This window comes from Danio aesculapii, chromosome 3 (assembly GCF_903798145.1).
Source record: "Danio aesculapii chromosome 3, fDanAes4.1, whole genome shotgun sequence".
Lineage (NCBI taxonomy): Eukaryota > Metazoa > Chordata > Actinopteri > Cypriniformes > Danionidae > Danio > Danio aesculapii.
The window spans coordinates 36,225,938-36,250,484 of record NC_079437.1 but is presented as its reverse complement, the minus strand read 5'-3'; the positions used below and the strand labels follow the sequence as shown (position 1 = coordinate 36,250,484).

The window sequence follows — 24,547 nt, the reverse complement described above, 5'->3', positions numbered from 1 at the left end:
GAAAAGAACGAGTGAACAGGAAGTGCACTTTCCAATCCAGTCAACCTCAGGCAGGCCAGATTTCCTACATACTCGACCACAGGACCGGAGGCAGTTGTGCGTGTTTATACTCAAGGACAGTATTGGGTATCGTTTATGTGTGCATGTTGAGATCGGGCTATACTGAAAGAAATCTGGTGTCGAAATAATTTTCACTCAGAAACTGCAAGTGAATTTCACAACTAATTTCTGAACATATGGTAAGCGGATTTGTTAAGGGATAGTTCACCCAAAAATCCATTCTACACCTTTATTCTTATTTCTATTGGGCACAAATTTATGGACTTTTTTTTTTTTTTAAAGAATGTTGACAATCAGTAGGCGTTGACATCCATAGTAGGAAAAAATACTATGAAAGTTCATGGCTACTGATTTCCATCATTCATCAAAATATCTTCCTTTGCGGAAGAAAGAGACTCAAACAGGTCTGAAACGAGTAGAGGATGAGTAAATAATGACAGAATTTACTTTTAGGGGTGAAATATACCTTTAAATGACTTGTATTATGTACAGACTCAGGTTAATTTGACCAGTGTTGATCCAAATTTTATTGTGTTTGTAATGTTCATAAATCAATTTGATCCAAAAATTGTTAGCGCCATAGAACATTCAAAATAATTTCCCATCTCTTCAGTTTAAAATAATACATTGTTTTTATACAAATACACTTATAATAGTTTACAATATATGTATATTTACATATATACTCTACCTTTTCATTTTTTTTGAGTCGCGAGAGCTTAAGCCTGGGTGATAAAATTGGTATTGATATTTATTGACCGAACACCATTGTCAATATCGATAAAAAATGATTTGGCATGTAGTTTTGTTATGAAGCCTATAGTTTTATTAAAATGTGGCTACTGAGCGCACACCTTGGAAGCAGTGACAATAAGCTTAGGGTGTAAGTTTGTCATTTCCAACGGAGGTACGCGACTTGCACGACCTAGTTAAAAAAAAAAAACATCTGAACTTGATCATGCAAGTGGAACTAACCAATCTGCTTCACACTTTGTAGCAAATATACACATTTCAGTAATAACGGCAGACTAATTACCTCAGACAAACACTGCAAACACTGCAACCCTCCATAAATTTGCTTTGGGGCTGAGCAATGGTTTTCCTGTTTGTTATCCTCTGAGAAAACGGTTGATGGTCATCTAGTTATGAGAGATGCCAGGGGAGCACGAGCATAAAGTCTATTGTAAATGGTCAAGGAATCCACGCACTTGTCACTTCAGGTCAGAATAACAACACATGCGAAAATGAGTGGCATATGGCAGCAGTGTGGAGATTGTAAATAAAGGATGTAAGGATGTCGCCAAAGTGGCTTTTTGGTTTCTTTTCTTGTGCATCCCAGCCACTAGCTCCCGATCTGAAAGATTTTTTTTAGCATAGTGGGTAATGTAGTCATTCGGATTCACAATTTGTAATGTTGCAATACAAATTTGAATAATGATGGTTGGTTCCTTTACTTGAAAGCTCAGATTTCATTCATTCATTCATTTTCTTTTCGGCTTAGACCCTTTATTAATACGGGGTCGCCACAGCGGAATGAACCGCCAACTTATCCAGCATATGTTTTACACAGCAGATGCCCTTCCAGCTGCAACCCATCTCTGGGAAACCTCCATACACACTTATTCACACTCATCCACTATGGATAATTTAGCCTACCCAATTCACCTGTACCGAATGTCTTTGTACTGTGGGGGAAACCGGAGCACCCGGAGGAAACCCACGCGAACACAGAAAGAATATGCAAACTCCACACAGAAATGCCAACTGACCCAGCCGAGGCTCGAACCAGCGACCTTCTTGCTGTAAGGTGACAGCACTACCTACTGCGGCACTGCATCACCAAGCTTAGATTTGATGATCATAATTTGTTTTGTTAGAGAGTTTGAGGTTTACTGTATCATTATTATTCACACCCTAAGTTTGCTTTGATTGTTCGGTATTAGCGCTTTACCATTGCACACACTTTGTAACATTATCGTTTAAGAGTCTCTTTAACACTTGCGTGTTTATTTTATTATAAAGAGATGAGATATTTTAAGTTTTTGACTATGAAAACTATTTGAAATATCTCTTTTAAATAAAAAAATTCTGATATTCCTAAATATATTGTTAAAAATATTCAATAATTATTGATATCGAATGATATGAAACATGATATCGTGCTAATTTTTTTTTGCAATATCGCCCAGCCCTACGAGAGCTAATAATGGCCAAACATAACCTGTGGACCTTTATTGCTATTCCTGCGCAAGTTTGCAAGGATTTTGACAGTTTAGAAATTAAAATATTAACATGTAAAATAATATAATAAAATAATACAAAAAATATAAACGTATAAATAATTAAATTAAATTAATGACAAAAATTCTGAATATAATTGTGTGTAATATTACGCGGTACGATTAGGGTGTGAATTACAGGAGGGTTTGGTGGGGTCTGTCTCCCTAATTAACACTTGATCCCCCCTGAAGAACATCAAAACAAGATGTAGGATGTATTTCTTAATAGTTAAGAAATAGTTTGCTCTGATCTGTATCTTAAATATTATTAATAATTAAAATAACACATAACTTCAATATATATTTGACCATAATGGTTCATACCATTGTCAAACTAAATCTAGAGCACCAACAGACAGTGTAAGTGTTCACAAAACATGTTTCTGTAGCTGTCTGTAAAACTAGATGCATTGTTTGTATTTTATTATACACTTGCTCCCTCATGGAAGTTAAACAGTAAAATAAAAAATACGTGCAGTCTTTCATGGTCCTCCATTAATAGGTGCAGGAAAACAAACCTGTCACCATTTATTTAATATCACAAATATCATTGAGAACCAGCCAATGCCCCTCAAAACACTGAAAACATAATAACAAGTTTGATAAATAAGTTATATGTAATAAAATTAAATATATTACTTGGGTTCACTGAGGCATATTACCGAACATACTAACTGCATCTCTGTCTAATGTTTATCGTCTTTTTTATTTTTTCATATTTATTTATTTTGTGTTGGTCACTTGTCACTTTATGTACACTGGAAGCTTCTGTAGCCAAAACAAATTCCTTGTGTATGTCAAGCACATTTGCCAATAAAACTGATTCTGATTCTAAATGAAAATCTTGGCAAATCTTGACTATTAATAAGAATATTTATTATTATGTGTTGTCAACAGTATGTGTGATGTGAACAGTACTTCTGTAAAACCACATCAGTGTGCGACTGACCTCTTGAGGTGGAAGCGCAGGTATCTAAGGACACCGCAGCTGGGCAGGAAGGTACAGCTCATGCAGGTGAGCAGCTGCCAGTATCTGAGCTGTGGGTTGGGGTTTGTTTGCGACTGCACCTGTGAGCTGGTGGTGCTGGTCTGCTTGATGAGCTGACAGTAGAGCTCGTCTCGGAGCGGCCGGAGGTCCAGGCAGGTTTGCAGGATCCCTTGGATGAGAGGAATGGGCTCACGGGCTGATTCCAGCTGCTGGAGACAGTTAAACAGCCTCACCGCCTCCTCACGGATCGATGTGTAGCCTTTGCTGGCCATGTCTAAAGAGAGGACAGAGAGAGAAGACAAGCTGAAGTCGAACATGCTTGTAAACTGTACACCTGTTGTCAACAAAACAAATATTTGATGGTTTAGCAACTGAAATTGAAGCAATTAAAGGGATAATTCATCCAAAAATGAACATTTAGGCACTATTTTCTCACAATCAAGCGGTTGTAAACCTTTACGAGTTTCTTTTTTTATGTTGAACACAAAAGAAGATATTTTAAAGAATGTTAGAAACTGATAACCATTGACTTTCACACAAAAATAAACTATGGATGTCTATGGTTACAGGTTTTCAGCTGTCTACAAAATATCTTCTTTTGTGTTCAGCACAAAAAAGAAACTCAAACAGGTTTGTGACAAGAGAACGGGGAGTTTTGGGTGAAAAATTTCCATTGTAAACAAAGTAAAAAGATATTTTTTTTCCTTAACAATTAATAAGGAGAATTGCTAATTTTATTTATTATTTTTTAGATTACTATTATTGTTATTATTGTTGTTATTATTATATAATAACTTCCAAACATTTTATTTTGTTCATAAAATGTGCTTATTTATTTGTTTATTTAGATTTAGATTTTTTAGGCCACATTTTACAATCCTACAAATAAGCGCAACAAATATAGTTTAAAAATGTAAGACTTAAAAAAACAAAATTATATTTAATAACAATTTATTTATTTTTTTTAATCATAAATGTTTTGAAGAATCTACAAAATGGGTCAAGAACAGCCTACACACCGCTACTTTAGTTTTCACGAAAATACAAACATTAGCCTTTCAAACCAGAATACATGTAGAAAATGCAGGTCATTTCTGCAACCTGGTGTGAGGGGAGTGGATGTTACTGATTTCGCATGATTAAATTTCCATGTCTCTGTGTGTGTGTGTGTGTGTGTGTGTGTTTAACTCACGTGTGTGATGCAGGCTGCCGTATGGGAAAGGCAGCAGTGGGGCGTACAGTGGGCTCTGCGTGTACCTCAGGATGGGATTATGTTGATAAATGTGCTCCACAACCTCTGGATTGAATTTATTCTCCTATAAATAAAAACAACACGTGTAAAGCAATGTAAGGCCTTGAAATGGAAAAAAAACTGATGATAGAAAAATTTGCTATGTACAATTATTTACCCATAAGCACATGCTATCCTTGTTATTCATAGTGTAATGAAATGATGTTAATGTAATTCAAATGATGGAAATGCTGCAGTGTTTGGGGAAACGGATGCGGTGGATGAATGAAAGGGAAACAGATTTCAGCTTACAGATGGACTTGCCAACCCTGGTCAAGGTCTGCTCTGTCAGTGTGTGTATAATGAAAGCTGCTGTGTACATTTTGAGGGTGATTGAGGCCAGTTTATGTTTGTTGTTGGGCGTTTGCTCATAAAAGACCTGATAAACCAACCCAAGAGCGGTTAAACGTGACAAAACCTACTGCCACAATGGATATCATCACAATCATTTTTATTTTCTTTTTTTGGTAAAGCAATTAAAGAAATTACTACTTTTATTCACCAAGAACACTGTAAATTAATCACAAGTGGTGATAAAGACATTTTATTAAATCAACAAAGCTGAAAGTTGGCTGTTTTTAACATAATAATAATACATAATAATAATACATAATAATAATAATAATAATAAAAATAACAATAATAACATGAATATGAATATTAACATTAATATTAATATTAAATATTAATAATAATAAAGAGATGTTTTATTGTTGAGCAGAAAATCTGCATATTAGAATGATTCTGAAGTATTACATAACTGAGTAATGATACTACAAATTTAGATTTATCACAGGAATAAATTAGTCTAATAATTTTTTTTTCAATATGTAAAAATATTTATATTTATATAAATATATATTCAAAAAAAGTTTTGCTGTACATTGAATCAAATAAATTTAGGCTTGGTGAGCAGAAGAGATTTTTAACTGGTAGTGTATATACTTAAACAGTAAGGTCATTTAGGGGTCTGATCCTTTAACATTTCAATGTTTGCGGTTTTCACGTCTGTCTGTCCGTCTGTTTATGTGCGCGCTCAATGGCATTCCGGGGAGTTCTGTGGGCTAGCAACTAGCATCCTATTTATACGGATCTCTCCGAGAGTGCCGGCATTACATCATAACAACAGGGTTATTCTGAAGAGCTACTCGTTGCTTTCCAAACTATTTCTAGAGACATGGGATACCAAGGGGCACATCTATAAGTGTAAAATCACTAGCCAAAAAACTAATAATAACATACTGGAGCAGAGAGATGACATTGAGTGGAGTTTAGATGCGTGTCTGTCAATGTGGATAAATAAATGTTAATATTTGATGTAAAATTATGAATATTTGTTTTATCATCTAAAGGTCTAATGGCATTTTCAATTAGAAATATTGGGGTTTCGCGCATTTAGTTTTTTCAGAAAATGCCATTTGGTCATAGTACCAGATGTTTTCATTTTTTTGTATAAGAAATTCCACAAAATTATATTAAAGTTTAAACATTGGTCTAGTGTTGTTTTAAAGTGAATATAAACATGTATGCAAACATGGCATTTTTTTGTTATTTCATTCAAAAAATAGGGATGCATGATTGATGCATGATGTTAATATCACATATTATTTTAACATCATTGCTATGATTCATTCATTCATTTTCCTTTTGTCTTGGTCCCTTTATTAATCAGGGGTCGCCACAGCGGAATGAACCGCCAACTTCTCCAGCATAAGTTATTACACATCGGATGCCCTTCCAGCCGCAACCCAGTAATGGGAAACACCCATACACTCTTGCAATCACACACAACCACTACGGCCAATTTATTTTATTCAATTCACTATAGCACTATAGTCTTTGGACTGTGGGGGAAACTGGAGCACCCAGAGGAAACCCACACGAACACAGGGAGAACATGCAAATTCCACTCAGAAATGCCAACCGCGACCTTCTTACTGTGAGGCCACCATGCTGTCCATTATTGCTATCAGTCTAATATATAAATCTTATCAATATCTTTAAGCCAATAAACAATGTGCTATTTACGCTGACTGAACACTTCAAGACTAGAGGGATAATACGATTTCAGATGTGTTTTTTGTTGTTGAAATAAGTAAATAAATAAATAGGACAACAGATTTGCAAGAAAAACATACGTGTGTGAGAAAGCTAAAATGCTTCTCTTTAAAAATATTTTATTAATATAAAAGTTGGCCAAAGAAATGAACAGAATAAAGTTCAATATAAATTAAAACTTTTCATAACTTAAGGTTTTAAATTAAAACCAGTTATAAACAGCCACTTTATTAGGTACACCCTATTAGTACTAATAGTATTAGACCCTAGTAGTATTAGACCCTCTTTTGCCTTCAGAACTGCCTTTCCACAAGGTACTGGAAATATTCCTCAGAGATTTTGGTCCATATTGAGATGATAGCATCACGCAGTTGCTGCAGATTTGTCGGATATCCATGATGCAAATCTCCAGTTCCACCACATCCCAAAGGTGCTCTATTGGATTTAAATTTGGTGACTGTGGAGGCCATTTGAGTACAGTGAACTCATTGTCATGTTCAGGATTCACACTTTATTACATGGCACATTACCCTGCTCTAAGTAGCCATCAGAAGGTGATGGACATGGTCAGCAACAATACTCAGGTAGGTGTGGCATTAACAGGATGCTCAATTGGCTTCTAATGGGCTCAAAATGTGCCAAGAAAATATCCCCCACACCATTACACCACCACCACCAGCCTGAACCGTTGATACAATGCTGAATAGATCTATGCTTTCATGCTGTTGACGTCAAATTCTGACCCTACCATCTAAATGTTGCAGCAGAAATCAAGATTCATATTTTCTCTTTTTCGCACCATTCTCTGTAAATCCTAGAGATAGTAGCAGATAAGTAGATCAGCAGTTTCTGAAATACTCAGACCAGCCCATCTGACACCAACCACCATGCCATGTTCAAATTCACTTAAATCACCTTTCTTCCCCATTCTGATACTCAGTTTGAACTGCAGCAGATCATTTTGACCATGTCTTTATGCCTTAATGCATGGAGTTGCTGCCATGCGATTGGCTGATCAGAAATTTGCGTTAACGAGCAATTGGACTGGTGTACCTATTAAAGTGGCCGGTGAGTGTAGTCAACATTTGAAGCGGATCAAGAATGTTTTTTAAGAATTGTACAGAGACAAAAATGGGTGTTGTTCAATAGTTTTACAACTTTGATGACCGTTTTTGACCCACTTCACACAGTATGTTGCCTACTGAAAAGTGTGATGTTTGAATATGGTCAGAGGGTTCCAATTTCACTTCATGTAACAGTGTATGTGGCAAATAATTCATTCATCACCATTATACTGTATACAGGCTGTCAGCCTCCAAATATAAACAGATATCAGTTATTGGTATCTGCAAAAATTTCCATATCAGTGCATCCCATAACATCTGAAATTTTGGAAGAAATGTCAACAGTAGTTAAAATTACATTGCACTCCAATAAATCATAAATCAAGAGAACTGGGGAATTTCAAGTGGCCTGAACTTGATTCACAGCTGTGCTTGCAACTAAACTGACATTTCTAATCCCTCTTCAAATATGTTATTAATAACTGTGTCTGTGTACTCTCACCTCAATGTCACGTATGAGGAGTTGTGTTGGCGTCTCCACCGGCGCTTTGCTGTCGATGACTTTCTGCACGGCACACGCCCAGTGCACCGCCTCATTGTAGTGCTTTGTGAATAATCTGTAGCAGTGCTTGCGGCCATATACTGTCAGACTCCAGTAACCTGTCACACACACCAAAGAGACATTCAGCAAAATTTAGCAACACAATCTCATTATACAAAAGCATCTCCGTACAATTTGTGCACAAGCATTAAGATACATTTAAGGGGTTTAGCTGAAAAGTAAGAAAAAAGAGTAGCTGATTAGAAAAAAGAAGTAATAAAACGTATATATGCTTAAACGGTTTCTGATTAAAAACAAATGCTCTAAAGCTCCAGTGTTCTAAAGCCCTCATATTTCCCATCCCTGGCCTGCAGTAAATGTGTTCATATGTTCTGGATCTGGATATTTTATGAGGATCTCACTAATATCTCATTTCTCCCTTGTTGTTAACTTTGGCAGTCAGAAGAACGAGGCTTTGGTTCAAAACTAAGGCTTTTAAAGATGTACCAATACTTTACAATCTTCATAAAGCCAACTCCATCTCTCTAGGACATTCAGGGGTGAGTTTTTCACTTAGCATCCATCAAATTAAAAAAGTATGAAACCAAATTATATTGGCAGTAGAAATTTGTACTTAATTAACTTCTATTTCATAATCAAAAGCCATCTCAGGACCAGTGGGTTTTCTATGAACCCATTTCACCCGGTATTGTGATTATTTTTAAGTGAAGTTTATTTCTAAACTAATTTCGAGAGGATCACGTGCTTATGATTGTCCATGGCTGGTCCTGCATTAGCCTACAATTGATTCAACAATCAGATGATTCCTCACTCACTATAAATAACCAGAGTTTCTACTTTCATCGCTTCTAGATGGGCAACACGGTGACAGCAAGAATGTCTCTGGTTAAAGTGGGCTTTCCCCAGGTTCTGCCGTTTCCTTCCACAATCTAAAAAACACACAATCCAGGTAAATTGAACATACCAAATTGGAATCATAATCAAGTTCTTAGCAAGCCGCATATCTTTCCTTAGCCATCCCTATATCTGTCATTAGTCAGAAATAAGTCGGGGGAGTTCATTGAGCTCTACCTGAGCTCAAACTCCCTTCTCGCCCTGCTAACAGGAGAGAGCCCAGGGCTTATTATCAATCATCAGCTAAGTGTGAACGCTTGAAATTATGAAATATTATCAGCCGTTTCAAGAGTTAATCGAAAATGCATTGAATGTTGAATGTGTTCAAACAACTCAAAAGCCCAACAACTCTCTGTCTACTGACCTAGTTCTTAAACACAAGACGTGTTTGTTGAAGCACACTAGCCAGAAGGGATTTGAAATGTTTCGAAGTGAAAATGATAAGTTTAGTTTGGAGGCAAAAAATGTACAGTATGTCCTTTTACCAGCCCTGATTCTAAAACAAAACCACAGTGCCAGTGTAGATTTATAACACTAAAGCTAAAGTTAATAACACTAAAACTATAAGTTTATAACACTAAACGCAGCAGACAAATGCCATAAGATGTTAATTTTAGATTAGATTTAGGTTGCCAGCATCTAAGGACAACGTTATTTTGATGTCTAATAACGACATGAAATGACGTTAATATTTGGTTGATTTTAGATTGTGTTGGAAAGCGACCAAAATCCATCATCGAACATCTTAAACCAATGTCATATTGACAACAAATACTGACATTTATTCTTCGGGTATGGCAACCAAAATCCAACGTCTGATAGACGTCATAGTGGTAACATCCACACAACATCAAGCTATAACATCATTAGACGTTGATATCTGGTTGTTTTTAGATTGCATTTGAAAGTAACCAAAATGCAATGTCCGTCTGACGTTAGACATTGACGTAGACCTGACGTTGGTTTCTGATGCCAATTGGATTATCATTTCCAACCAAAATGCAACATCCTATGACGTTGGGGTACAGTGTCAATCATGTTGATGTCCTGTGCCTGCTGGGAAGCTAAAGTTGCTGCTGTCTACTTTTATGTTTACATTTAAACTGTCCAAAAGTTTACACACTTGCCTTAAAAGTAATCCAAAAAGTGGTCAAACTTTAATAAAACAGAAGATGTAAATGGGAATGTCTTCATCATCTACTCGTGAGCCATTAAAATTGAGACAGGACCAACTATGAACTGCAAGCCAAAATATTGGGTGTCCGCTGTAAACATCTCCAATTTCTTAGGCACTAAATTGTACCTCATTATCGTTTTCATTAAAAGATCTGTTTTACTCTATGGACACGCCAGAGCATTAGCCATGATATTATATATCAACTCATCTGTTAAAAGAAGAAACCGTTTCCATCGTGTCTGCTGCGCTGGATAATGAATGACTCCTGACCAACTGCTGCCCTCATACACACACACAAAGCTTCACTTTCACACACACTTTTATCTAGGAAAGTCCCTGAAGTTAATCTGGGAAAAAAATCTGTTTTGTGTACTGGTTGAAAGATTGCGTGTGTGATTCAGAAGTTCAGTTGAATATGGGCCACATGAACACACATACACACAGAGAGAGAGAGAGAGTATGACTAAGCCTCAGAGTCTGTCTGGTCATTGCCCACCATCTCCCCAGACAACAATGACTCTTGTTTGTCTGCCTTAGTTTCTCTTTTAGCTTTCTGGTCTCAAACAATCCTTCATTTCATGTCCTCAATCAAAGTCTTCCCACAAGAACGATTTCACGCCAATTGCTGACAAAAGATCAACAGGTCTCAAGGCCCTGTTCCTTTGATCAAACCAAACACTCTGTTCTCTCCCTGAAAATGCATGTCATTGTGAGTGCAAATCTTAAAATCGAGTGTGAAAGTTTGTGTTTGTCCTCAACTAGAAAGGTTGGTACAAACCAGGCACAACACAAAATTGTATAAATTGTCACTCATTGTGCTCAAGGCCATTCATTTGCCAGTCGTTTACTGCAACTAGTTTCTTTCAAGTTTTTTTCTTCGTTTACACCAGTTGATGGAGTTCGGGTTTCTTGCCAATGTCACATTCAGTAGGGCTGGGCGAGTAATCGAAAAGTAATCGAAATCGACATTTAAAACCTATAATCAATTCAGTTTTTCCAGGTCATTTTTTTCAATGACTTTCCCTACCATGTGTGGCGTCATGTGACCTTGCTCTGTTAAGGCTGAGGCTGATTTATGCTTCTGCGGCCACTTTACAGGCACATCTGATTTCTGGTCAAGTAGGACGATGGACCCATTCTCGAGCCTTACTTTGCACTACATTGACGACAATTAAAAGTAATTAACAATCATAGATAGTAGATAGTGTGCGTTTCCTTCAATTATTTTAAAATCCAGTAATGCACCCTTCATTTAAAAAGCTTTCATTTGTAATATGTGAGCATATTTACTATACAAAATTTGTAAGTGAACTATGAGGGCAAAAAAACAGTAAATAAAGAAATAAAATAATCGTTCATTAATCATAATCGAGTTAAAATGTTCAATTAATCGAGATTTTGATTTTAGGAAAAAAATTAATAAATAAAAAAAATTTTAAAAAATAAATCGCCCAGCCCTAACATTCAGCTTACTTAGTTCTTGTTAGTACGACTGCATTGCAATTGAGTCATATTCTTCAATAACAACACTCATATTGAGCTAAATCATCACAATTAGATAAAAAAATTAAACCTTTTATGTGTATTGTCCGATGACAAGTGAATGAGAATAAATGCATTTGTAAACAGGGTCAAAAAATTTTGAGTTTCCCCATGTTCATGCATTACCAAAATCTAGTCGAAAATGCATTTGATTTAGAGGAGAAATGGTCGTTCCTAATTGTCGCTATTGGTTTGCTTGGTTTAGGACTGGTGGAGCTGCACCTCGCTCGATTTGCTCTTGTTTGGACTTTCAGCAGTGAAAATTAAAACACACTGAACTGAACTAAACTAAACTTCAACTCAACTGGACTTAAGCAGTTTCAATTTACTAGAACTTCTATGTTAAGCTGCTTTGACACAATCTACATTGTAAAAGCGCAACAGAAATAAATGAATAAAATTACATTGGACTGCTTTTATAGGGTCAAAGCTCATGTGGTTAAATCCATTCAGACAGCCACAAAATTCACATACTGCTTGCCTAAAGACCTACCATGAGACTATTATGGGATGTGTTATAGGAAAGTGCTCCAAAACAAAGTAATTCGTATAAAAATAACTTTTATTATCAAAGCTGTAGTCAGCACTAATAGCCTTGTGGGAAGTGGGAATCATGCAATTGTGCATCGAGCTTCAGGAGTTCAAGTCCTGGCTCGCAGACCTTTTCCAATCCCATCCAATCTCTCTCTCCAACTTCACTACCTGTCTACAAACTTTTCTATCTTAATAAATACAAAAATTAGGCAAAAAAGACTGCATAACATGGGTTTGTTGCTTCAGTAGCAATCATGTGATTAAATATGAGACCGTGTTCTCAACAAAATCCAAAGTGGTTACAGGAAATGCATTTGAATGTATGACAAAAGTGGATGAAGTTGAGTTAATAAAGAATTTATTAACATAAAATGTAGCTAGAAGATTGTTGAAACAAGGGATTTACTAATGTAAACACATCAGTGTTTACATTTAAACACAGATTTTTTTTTTTTTTTTGGCTGATTGATAAGTGATAACAGACTATAGGATACACAAGACATGTCACTCGTATCTTTTTAAATGGGGAAAAGTGTAACTGTCAATATGGTGAATAAAGCTCCGTCTACTTGTACAGGAGCCAATCATCGATCGCTATAGACTGACAATACTCTGGGGGAGGGGCTTGGACCAGACGTGAGTTTCAGCAGATTTTGTGTAATTTGGACATTCTGAATTGAAACTAAAGGGACAGTTGTTGTTTAATTCTATTGATGATTTTTAATATGAAATTCAATCATAAGCTTGGCAAGCAGTTTTGGAGAATTTTATGTTTTCTCAATTCAAACAGAATGCCCAAACATACTGCATGAGAGGCATTTCAAAGATGGCCACAGAGTGACATTACTTTGCCGATAGCCGATATATAGGCAGATAAATATAAATATTTAAAAATGTATTGTTTTTATACAGTGAATAACTGATTGTAATTTAAAAACTTGAATTTTTGAACTATAAAAAGCTGAACTGCTCTTGTGAACTGAACAGTCTACGCAAAGCAAAAAAAAGCAATAATTTCAAAGATTATTTCATAGATCTATATTCATGGCTTTACATAAATTTGCATCCCAAAAATAAATGATTTATTTTTCTTCGCTTAGCAAATTAACATGCAACTTGACTGTTGCATAAAAATAATAGGTTAAATAACAAAATGACATTTAATTAACAAACAAGTTAAATATATTCTTAAGAAAAATGAAAATGAAAGAACTAAGAACTGAAACCAGCTCAAATGTTCTTGAATAAAACATGTTACAGTAATGTACATACGACAAATATTGGCCGAAAATATGTCCGAAAAAAGCATTTTGAGAGGTGTTTTGACATTTTAGAGCCACTGTATAAGCGAAAAGCTAAATACAGATAGTATTACTTTAGAAAATGCGGCATAAATTTGTCCCATTTGGCGTTTTAGATTCTTTCGAACACATATAGCCTCTGCTTGTCAATCAGACTATGCTCCTATATTCTTTCTTGCGGTCAATTGTGGGAAAAATGGTCCATGAAAAGTTTATGATAAACTGCTATGAATTTGAAAGTTTAACTGCAGGCGCTTTGTGATGCACGTGCACGTGAAGGGGAGTCAGATTTCTCCTCGAAGTCAAATTTTGAACGATCTAGCGATTTAAACTGGACAAGTTCGGCCAAACCACGCGTGAGGCAGGCAGCTCTGTCCAAATACGCATAGATAACGATGACATTAAAAGTACACGTTTTAAAATATTCATAACCGCATTTATGTTTTACAGTCATGCTTTAAAAAAAAAAGCTAAAATAAAAACCGCTAAATTTCACGATCTAAAATCCCTAATAATAACTCCTGTACAGCAGTCCCACAACATTCTGTCACTCAATGGCACTCGAATACCCTGTCAGAAAAGTCTAGTGGCTGGGAATGAGCTTTTTACAGTGTCTGCTTTAATGTTAATGTTGTTTTTGGTGTGTTTACATAGATGAATATGGCCACGTAGTACAGTTACGATCTTATTGCCACATTAGATCGTTATGACATTAGAAATGCCTTCAGTGATTTCCTGAAGATAAATACCAAAAAATAACACAACTGGAATAACTACAGCAGTCACGATCGTCTGATCTCATATGAAGCATGAGATCGCGATGGCATATGATGATGTGTGCAGGTGCTGTAGTGCTGTCCCAATTCTTCCCAAATTTAATAATGAAAAATTCATCATTAACAAAAGTATTTGTAGTTGTATTTATAAACTGCTTATTAACGTATATCAATCTAGTGTTAGTGCTTAAACTATGAATTAACTATTTGATAATGCTTAATAAATGATTCATAGCGTGTAATAATAGTGTTACCAAGTTCATAAAATTGAAACTAAACAAAGACTGAGGTTGACTTGTAAGTGTGTGTGTTACCTGTCTGTTTATAAGTGTGTTTATCGGGCCACAGCACTGAACAGAGGGATGTGAGTACAAGCGTTCCCAGTCTCCGCGCATCTCTGTCCGGGCCGCTGTAGTAGTCGAGAGAGTCGGACGTTAACACAAACCAGAACCTCCTCTGCCGGAGCCAACCGCCCTGCACCTCTCGCAGGAGCCAGCCTGAGGAAAACAGAAAGGAAAGACCCATATTACACACCATAAATACTGCACCAGCCCAATCCAACGAGAATATAAAGCTTCCATCTCCAATCCTGACAGAAATAAATGATGTGCAGTTTGTAATGTCATTCTTTGAGAGCTAGTTCATGCCTAGTCAGACCGAGTGCTCACGGAAAAAGGCGGAAAGGCACAAACCAGTCCGTCCACATCCAGATCAAAACCGCGTACTAAACCTCTGCTCACCAAAAGTAATGGAGGGTTGTGTTAAGGTCACACTGGGGACAAAAATCTCCCTGCAGACCTTCAGAAATGTTATTGTTTATGCACAAATGAGCATCAGAGCCAATAATCAGAAACATTTCTTGGGAAACCCTCATGACACCCGGACCATGTTACCTTTTTTCCGCTGCTGCTTGCAGATGTGTAGCACCTGCTACCTTTCCCTTGAATTTATGCATATGTGTGTGTGTGTGTCAGGCAGACAGACTGGGGGAAGACTGTCTTATTTAGCAGCACCGCGGGCCAGCATGAGACAGCCTGGCGGAGCATTTGGACCCATCTACACTAATATTACTCTGCCCTGTTTATTATTACTCATTACATGTGATTGAGTATTATTACCTCTCTAGAGCAGCAAATACCGTTCAGCGCTCACATTTACACACCCTGAGATCATAGACTACTTGGAATTACACACACACACACACCTAAACTTGTGGTCAGCAGCTTAAGTGATGGTTAACGATGTCTATCTGTCTCAGCGGGTGCGGAGTGTGTCAGCCAATCCATGTGTCACTGGCAATATTACAGCTAGAACTGATGCATATATGAGTGTGTGTGAGTGCAAGAGTGTCTCTGTGTTAGTGTAGTCATGATACTGAATTTCGGTACCAATCAGTACTCAAGTTTAAAAAACGTCCATTTTGTTGAGCGTGTTTTTAAACAGCGCTGATTTGCTATTGCGTTCACCTGCTCAACAGTAATGACTGTGATTGGATGTGAGGGTCATCAGTTCACCGCACTTCACCACTTTTTACTGGATGCAAACAGAGATACATGCTATTCGTTTTAAAGTCACGAAGATCAGCTGGTGTGTCTATGAGCTGACATACAAGAGATCCGCTGATGAATCACGGCTTTAAAACGATACAGTGTCCCTGTGTCTGTGATCACACTCAGTAAATAGTGGTGAGTTTGGTGAACTGAAGACCTTCACAGCCAATCACAGTCATTTCTGTTGAGCATGTGAACACAATGGCAAATCAGCGCTGTTTAGGAACGCGATTATAGTACCGATTGGTACCGAAATTCAGTATTGTGATAACACTACTCTGTGTGTGTGTGTGTGTGTGTGTGTGTGTGTGTGTGTGTGTGTGTGTGTGTGTGTGTGTGTGGCTGCAGACAGGATTCAAAACTGTCTCTCAATTGAAAGCTGACAAAAATGATTTGTTATATTTGGCTCAATTATTTAATTATTTATTTATGCGTTTTGGAGTTTTGTGCATTTTGTGTTCAACAGCAGAAAGAAAAACAAATAGATTTGGAACAAACAAAGTGTGAGTAAATGACGGCAGAAAATAAAGTATTTAAGCATTTACTCATTCTGAATGCAATGTCAAATAATTGGTGCTCTTTTGCACTATATATATGTATATGAAAGAAAAAAAATAATTCTTATTGTGATTATTGTGGCTTCCATAATAGTTATTCTTAATGACTGCATGATGTGACATTGAAGACTGGAGTGTATGATGCTGCAATCATCACAAAAATAAATGACATTATATGTCCACTAGTAGAAAAAAGAATGAATATTACAATATTATTCTTTTTCTGTATTTTGGATCAAATTAATGCAGCATTAATCGCAATATAAATCGCAATGACGCATAGTGCAAGCTCTGTGATTGGTCGGCTTGGTAGTGGTAAAAAGCATGGGTGGTGCTGATAGCCGTGAGTCCGATGAAGCAAGTGTTTACAAATGTCGAGTCCCGTGAAGGAGCTCCAGATAGAAACTTTTGTTTTGTGTTTACCTTATGATTAAAGCTGTTGCATGTACGCTGGTTCCCGCCTCTGAATGAGCGAGTTTGAGCTACTTGTAGCATTCAGAAAAAACAAAACACTCACGAAGAAACTCGACACAGAGGAACATAAAAACCTACTGCCAGCCAGCGTTTAGGAAGTGTTATCGCAGAGCAACACAAATAGCATGCAGAAGTGTAAATGCACTGCTACACGCAAGGCATGCGTCACGCTGATCGCGCGATGCAAAAGTATAAATCAGCATTTAGTCCATTTTATTATCAGTCTGGTTTAATCTACAGTAATTATAATTATAGCATCTCTCCCTTTTGATAGATTTTATGTCTCGTTTCATATGCAAAAAAGTATCTGCATCTGAAAAGGTGTGAACCAAATGGCCAGCAGGAACTCAAGAGTTGGGTAATCTCCAAGGGGGCATACCCTTTGTTATAAAGTAGTGTCTCACAGACAGTACTTTGGGTTAAGTTACATCACTGCTGAGGAACTGTACTACTCATTGTCTTCAATAAAGTCTTCTCCCTGTAAGAACTTTGGTCAGCGTACTTATTTTATGTAATAAAGTCATCTAATACATTGGCGAGCCACCTAAAAATGGTTAATCCAAATACAGCAAAATCTAACATTTTAGATAGCCAAGCATGCATGTGTGTAGACATTGTTTATTGTGCTGCACCCAGGTTTATACTGAACTCACTACATTCAAATTCAAATATAAATGACCTCAGTATCATAAAGTGTGAACAATATTCAGCCTTGGAAATGGTCGTCTAAATGTATACATGATTTAAAACCAGAGGTGGAAAGAGAGCTGAAAAATCATACTCAAGTAAAAGTACCATCACTTACCCAAAAACTTAGTGCGAGTAAAAGTATCTGTTGTAAATATTACTCAAAGTATGAGTAAAAGTAGTCCTTTCAAATATAATCAAGAGTGGTGAGTACCGAGTATTATGCTGTAAAAAGCTGATGCTTTTACATGCAATTTGTGAATGTGTGTGTAAACGTAATATTCTGTAGTGAATTTGGTTAGTTTAAGGCCATTTCAGTCATCATACATACTTCTCAGTGACATGCATCTAAACAGTCTCTGGGTCATTGAATGTAAATATATTGGACATGTATATTGGACATTTTTAATGCTTCCAAACAGTTTGCTAAATTTATAAAAATCACCCACGTTTTGAGGTTGTTTAGTATGATGCAATTTACTTTTTATGTGCGATCTGATTGGACGGGAATCACAGCACTGATTTTTCTAATTCCCATAGACAAGAAAAAATAAAGTAGTGACTGCAGGTAGAAGGAAAGTAGTGGAGTAAAAGTACCGATACAGCACTACAAATGTACTCAAGGTAAAGTAAAACTACACATTTTAAAACTACTTAGTAAATTACATTTGCTGAGAAAAACTACTCAATTACAGTCATTTAAGTATTTGTAATTTGTTACTTTACACCACTGATTAAAACCATACCGACACGATTCAATTCAGATCAATCTGATTTTAAGAGACAAGTCAAATTAAATGGACAGACATGAAAACAAACAACACATATGAATTGATCAGGGTATTAAGCAGAATTTCTTCCTCACCCTTTACGACCACCTCAGGGTCTTCATCCATCGTCATCTTAGTCTTCTGTGTGATCAGACTTCTTTTCTCCTCAGGAACTCCCGACAGACTGAGGAATATGAACACACAACACAGACGTCAGCAATGTGCCTACTGTAATCCAGTAAGTACTGTACAACCCCCTCCCTAGCCCCCAAAATATACACACACACGCACACACCTTGAGGGAAGTTGGGGTCAACATCACACTTCGGCTGCTAAAACAGACCCCAACATAGCACAAATCCACTTCACATATGCAGACATTTCACATCTAGCACACAAACACAACACACACACACACACACATCCCTCCACCACCATGGCCAGGCAGGGCAGAGCTTTATCGGTCTGGCAGCCAGGGAAAAGACTGAAAATAAACGTGACTAAGAGACGCCAAGGACACTCGCACGCAAAGAGGGAACTAGGAAGACTCAAGAATAAAAAGAGTGGTCTAGGGGCAAGAAAATATCAAGTCATCGTTCACCAGAAATTACATTAATTAAAGAAAACACTATAGTTAGGACTGTCCTCATCCAATAGGCCTAATAAATTATCTAAATTAGCGTGATGTTTACATTCTCAATGTCTGGGATTGACCACCACATTTACTTATAGATGTGAAATTGTGAATCTCAAAATGCCTGTTAGAAGCTTCAATATTGAACGTGCAAACTGTTTAAAAGACGTACCCAAACTTTAAGTTATATGCAGGGCCAGACAGAATCTGCTGACATTTTATTTGCTATTTCTTCACAGAGGTTTCAAAAAAATTAGCAAATTTATGCGGAGTGATTTAGAGAGTATAGCAACTAACACCTTAAAGCATGAAATAAAAAATGATAGCTCACACTTTATTTTTGATGGTTTGTTTGTTGAATTTAAGTTACATTGCATCATGTCAATTAATTCTCCTTCGATTATAAGTAGACTGTTAGGTTGGGGTTAGTGTAAGTTGACATGTACTTGTAAAGTTGCTTATAGTCAGTTAAATGTCTGTTTAGCAGCAGTATCAACAGATATTAAGCAGACAGTCTACTAATACTCAAACCATCAAAATAAAGCGTTACCAAATAATAACTTTTTTTATTTCAGGTTTACAATGTAAATCCAATCTAATTCTGTTTGGTAAACAAAGCAGGTCTCCCATGTAATATATCTACTAAAAGACAGAGCATAATACTTTATAAACTGTATTGTAAATGAATAACTCAAACATTCGCATATTAGTCTAGAATTCAACTGAAATGACTATAATAACTAAACAAATATATATTAACACAAGTTTCAAAAATAGACTCAACGTTGGGCTAAAAAGTCTGCAGAAATCTGCACGCACAGATTCCGTGTGGGCCTAGTTAATAAGCAATGAACCAATCCAACCAGCTACTGTACAAGCTGAACCACAATATTACGAACTACACAAAAATTAGGGCTGTGCAATTAAACGAAATTCAGTTTCGATTTTTGGCTTCTAACGTTATGTAAAAAACATTAATAGAGATAAAATGATTATTGCATCATATACCGCCCCCTTTTCCAGTTGTGCACATTTGTTGCTCTGCAAAGCTCAGTGAAAATTATTAAAAGCATGTACTGTGATGTAACATTTGCAGCACGGGATGCGCATCATTCATTAATGTACATTCATAATATTTTTGCTTTTAAAAGCACGAAAGAGACGAGCAGAGCACACACATCTAAAGTCACTTTAATACATGCAAATTTGTGTCAACATGCAGTGTTTAGTGATTATTCATATTACCCCTCATTTATGTAATAAACAAACGAGTTGAGAATCAGAAGACATGTAAAAGTGAAACCATAAATACTACTGCTCTTAAAGTGACAGCATGCAATATTCCTGCTGTCGACTGTTATCATTAATCAAACAACAAAAGGAGAAAATCACTCACTGCTCTTGACTAAAGGACTTTTGTAAATGTAATTAAACTTTTTTTCCTATAGTGAAGATGCTTAAAGCACAGTTTGTTTCATATTTTATTCTATTTTATTTATTTCCCTTTCCTTATTTACAGGGAGGAAAATAACTGTATATATACACAGTTGAAGTCAGAATTACTAGCCCTCCTGAATTATTAGCGGCCCTTTATATTTTTCGCCCAATTTCTGTTTAAGGAAGAGAAGATTTTTTCAAATAGGTTTCAAAATATTTAAACCTGCTTTTATTCTAGCCAAAATAAAACAAATAAGACTTTTTCCAGAAGAAAACAAATATTCTAGGAAATACATACATATACATATACACACACACACACACACACACACACACACACACACACCACAGGAGGGCAAATAATGAATTCAACTGTATATCGTTTTGAATAATCGTGATTACAATTACGACCAAAATAATCGTGATTATGATTTTTCCCATAATTGACCACCGCTAACAAAACTGCACACAAAAACAAATGTATCTAAGTGCTTTAATAAAGAAAAAGAACTGCAATCCCATAAAGTGGTGAATTCCAGACAAATGATAAATTACAGCCAAATACAGAACTATCAATTTAACAAATATAGAGACAATATAGTTCATTGCAAAGCAAGCACTAAGCATAACAAAAATATGCCTGCTAAAAAAATATTAGCGTAAACCTATGAGTTCAACAAAAGATTAATAAGCTCAGGGCTCACAATACGTCTGTGTGACCTGTTAAACTTTCATCATTTAGAAAGCGGTGCAGAATGGCATCAGGACCCAGAGGAATAATTCACTTTTGGTTCCCTTGAGATTTCCCTATGGGGTTTTACAATGGGCTTTTTCAACTGATAAGAAACATAATGTCTGTGGTAAACACAACTTAAAGACAGTTTAATGTTTTGCTCGATAATGAAATAGGGGTGCGAGTCTTTGTGGTTTATGTTGTAGAAGAAACATTACTGAAACCACAAACGAACACCCAAAACACACTAGATGTGTGTGTGTTTGTGTGGCTCGCAGAGGTTTTTTTGCAATGTGTGACCTGACAGACTATGGTTGTCCAGACTGGTTCCATTCACAAAGCAGAGCTTGACCAAAAATATGGTTGTGAGTCTTGAAAATGTATGGTTGGGAGCTCTGTTACAAAATGTGCTTGTCACACCCCTAAAGAGTCAAAATGTGCATGAATGAAACCATATTAATGGCTTCAAAACAGAACTGACAACTGTATTCTGCTGTTGTGTAAACATAGCATATGAAGAATCTTAACTGGACCTTTTTTATTGCAATGTTAAATGAATGAATTCATTGTCATGGTATAAAATAAACTGGTTATTAAATTTGGTTTGAATAATGCAAAGGAGTCATACTATCATCAGAATGGACAAATCAAGGTCAAAAGTGTCTGTTAAATGACCTCTTACACAGTTGGATTAAAAACACTCTTGCTAAGAGCACAATAACAGCTTGTAATGAAAAGGTAAAAGATTAGTCAGAGGAGGTCATTAGTTAGCATTAGCAAATGATAGATGATTTGAGGAATGCTGGGAGCACAAGCACCTTGAAGCAGACAGTGACGGATAGATAATCACTCTGATAGCACTGGCACTTAGACAGCCTAAAACACACACACGAACAGAAAGAGAGAGAGAGAGAGAGAGAGAGAGAGAGTGCCGCATCAGCGAAATTTAATTTGACAGCGTGTTGATTAATCAAATGAGACATTCCTGTTATCTGAGATGAGAACTTCACTTGGCACTAATTATTTGGACTAGCTTATGTCTAACCCAAATTACCCAATTGTTGAGTCAATCAAGTTGAAAAATTGGTGAAAACCCATTTCCTTCTGCTGATGGTTCAGGAAGAACATCTTGGTTAATCAAAGAAATCATATCATCACTGAAAGGATTGATACTTGTCCAATTATAATGCTCAGTATGAAAGATATTCATTCTGAGGTTGTCTAAAAATCATTTATTGACCTTTATCCATTACAAATTAAAAGTCCAGAAACGTCTTTCACTTCCAATGATTTTTAGCCATTAAAATAAAACTGATCATTATTCTGCTTGATGTAAAACATTTGTAATATAATATAATATAATATAATATAATATAATATAATATAATATAATATAATATAATATAATATAATATAATATAATATAATATTTGACCACTTAACCATTTACTGTTTTTTTATTATTCACAGTCATTTTCCCATACACTCTAAAAAATGCTGGGTTGTCATAACCCAATAACCCAACCCAATGTTGGATCTGTCCATATTTGACCCAGTGTTGGGTTAGGACAACCCAAAATTTTATAGAGTGCAAGCAAATTACTATAAAGTCCTAAAACAATCGCCAAAACAGCTTACTTCCACATAGTAGACTTGGGTGAATAACTGTGCTTTGCATTTTTTTATACACTCTAAAAGCTGTTTAAATCATTCAAGTTCTGACTAGTGGACTTTTCCCTTTAAAATGTCATACTATCATACAACTTGTACTATTTCTGCAGTATCCAGTATGTACAATGTGCACATTATGCCAATAGGCTAGCTGTTTCCCAAAGCACTAGAGATCATTAGTTGCATCATCATTTGTGCTCTTTCATTCACTTGAATCTAATTGATATCTTAAAATGAAAGTATATACAAGTTATGATAAATCGTGATAAAGGTCAAAGTGATACATGACTATGATACGTGAGACGTAAAACATAGGCATGCATATCGAGGAGTAAACGCACTCTCGACACACAGATCACTATAACATTATATTTCTGCAGTTTTGTATAAACACTTAGTTGTCAAAATCAATGTACAGTGTTTTATAACAAATGCTCACCAAAAAAAAGTGAATTTTTCTAAAGATGTTTGTAGGGATCATTGATGATTATAATTCATGACTTGTGCTTATTTATTAAAGTTACACCTGCAATTGAACTTTTTACTTTTAATCTAAGATTTCAATAAATGTTTGCTGAAAAGAGCAAAATATTGAATGCTTCAATTATGTTAAATGTATTTCGTTTAAAAATAATTTCATAGAACTGAAAAGTAATAGCATTTGTATACAAAGGTTTTTGTATAAAAAAGGGTAGCAGGAAGTATTGATTCATCCATGTACATTTTTAAAAAAATTTATTAGTTAAATCAAATGTTGCCACAGTAATACAATCACGTAGGCTACATGCTAATGTGACAACATTGTAGCACACTACCCTTTGAATAATTGTATAGTGCCTTACACACTATTAAATATGTATTAGCCTTTATAATAATAATAATAACAACAATAACAAAAATATATAATAATAATAATAAAAATAATAATACCTTACATTTATATAGCGCTTTTCTGGACACTCAAAGCACTTTACACAGTTTTGTGGGGAATCTCCTCATCCACCACCAGTGTGCAGCATCCACCTAGATAACTCGACGGCAGCCAAGATGCACCAGACTGCACACCACACACCAGTTGATTGGTGGAGAGGAGAGAGAGAGTGATGAAAACAATTATGATATGGGTATAGTGGGCAATAGGCAGTAAGCAAGTATGCCATTTCAGCTGCTCTCTCCCACTTTACTTCCTGTCTAAATATTTTCCTGTCAAAATAAAGCAAAAACACCAAGAAGAAAATGCTCAGCCAAATTTGGGTAAAATATGCACAAACGCAACCATCTTTCCGATGCTGTATTTTGAAGCCTGCCAATCAGCCCTAAAGTAAGCTGCCTCTTCATTGACCTCAGACACGATAGCCTTACGTCTGAGCATTTCTGTGATCTTTGAATATCTCCAAGCGTATCGATGTGCTGTACATTTATTTACAGGTCTGTTTACAAGTGCATGCGTGTAATAGAGATGCACTGGTAGATCCCTGCGGATTTGCATCAGTCTCTAATTTAAGTTA

At 36.1% G+C, this 24,547-nt stretch overlaps 1 protein-coding gene across 1 annotated transcript in view; it reads right to left on the bottom strand.

Annotated features, from left to right (window-relative positions):
• Positions 1–24,547, bottom strand: part of plekhh3 (pleckstrin homology, MyTH4 and FERM domain containing H3) — an 86,452-nt gene that overhangs the window by 16,467 nt on the left and 45,438 nt on the right. Inside the window, exons 3-7 of the mRNA XM_056453907.1 lie at positions 18,660–18,748; positions 14,841–15,023; positions 8,243–8,400; positions 4,520–4,643; positions 3,289–3,601 (exon numbers count right to left, since the gene is read on the bottom strand). Coding sequence (XP_056309882.1) covers positions 3,289–3,601; positions 4,520–4,643; positions 8,243–8,400; positions 14,841–15,023; positions 18,660–18,748 — 867 coding nt within the window. The remainder of the gene's footprint in view (positions 1–3,288; positions 3,602–4,519; positions 4,644–8,242; positions 8,401–14,840; positions 15,024–18,659; positions 18,749–24,547) is intronic.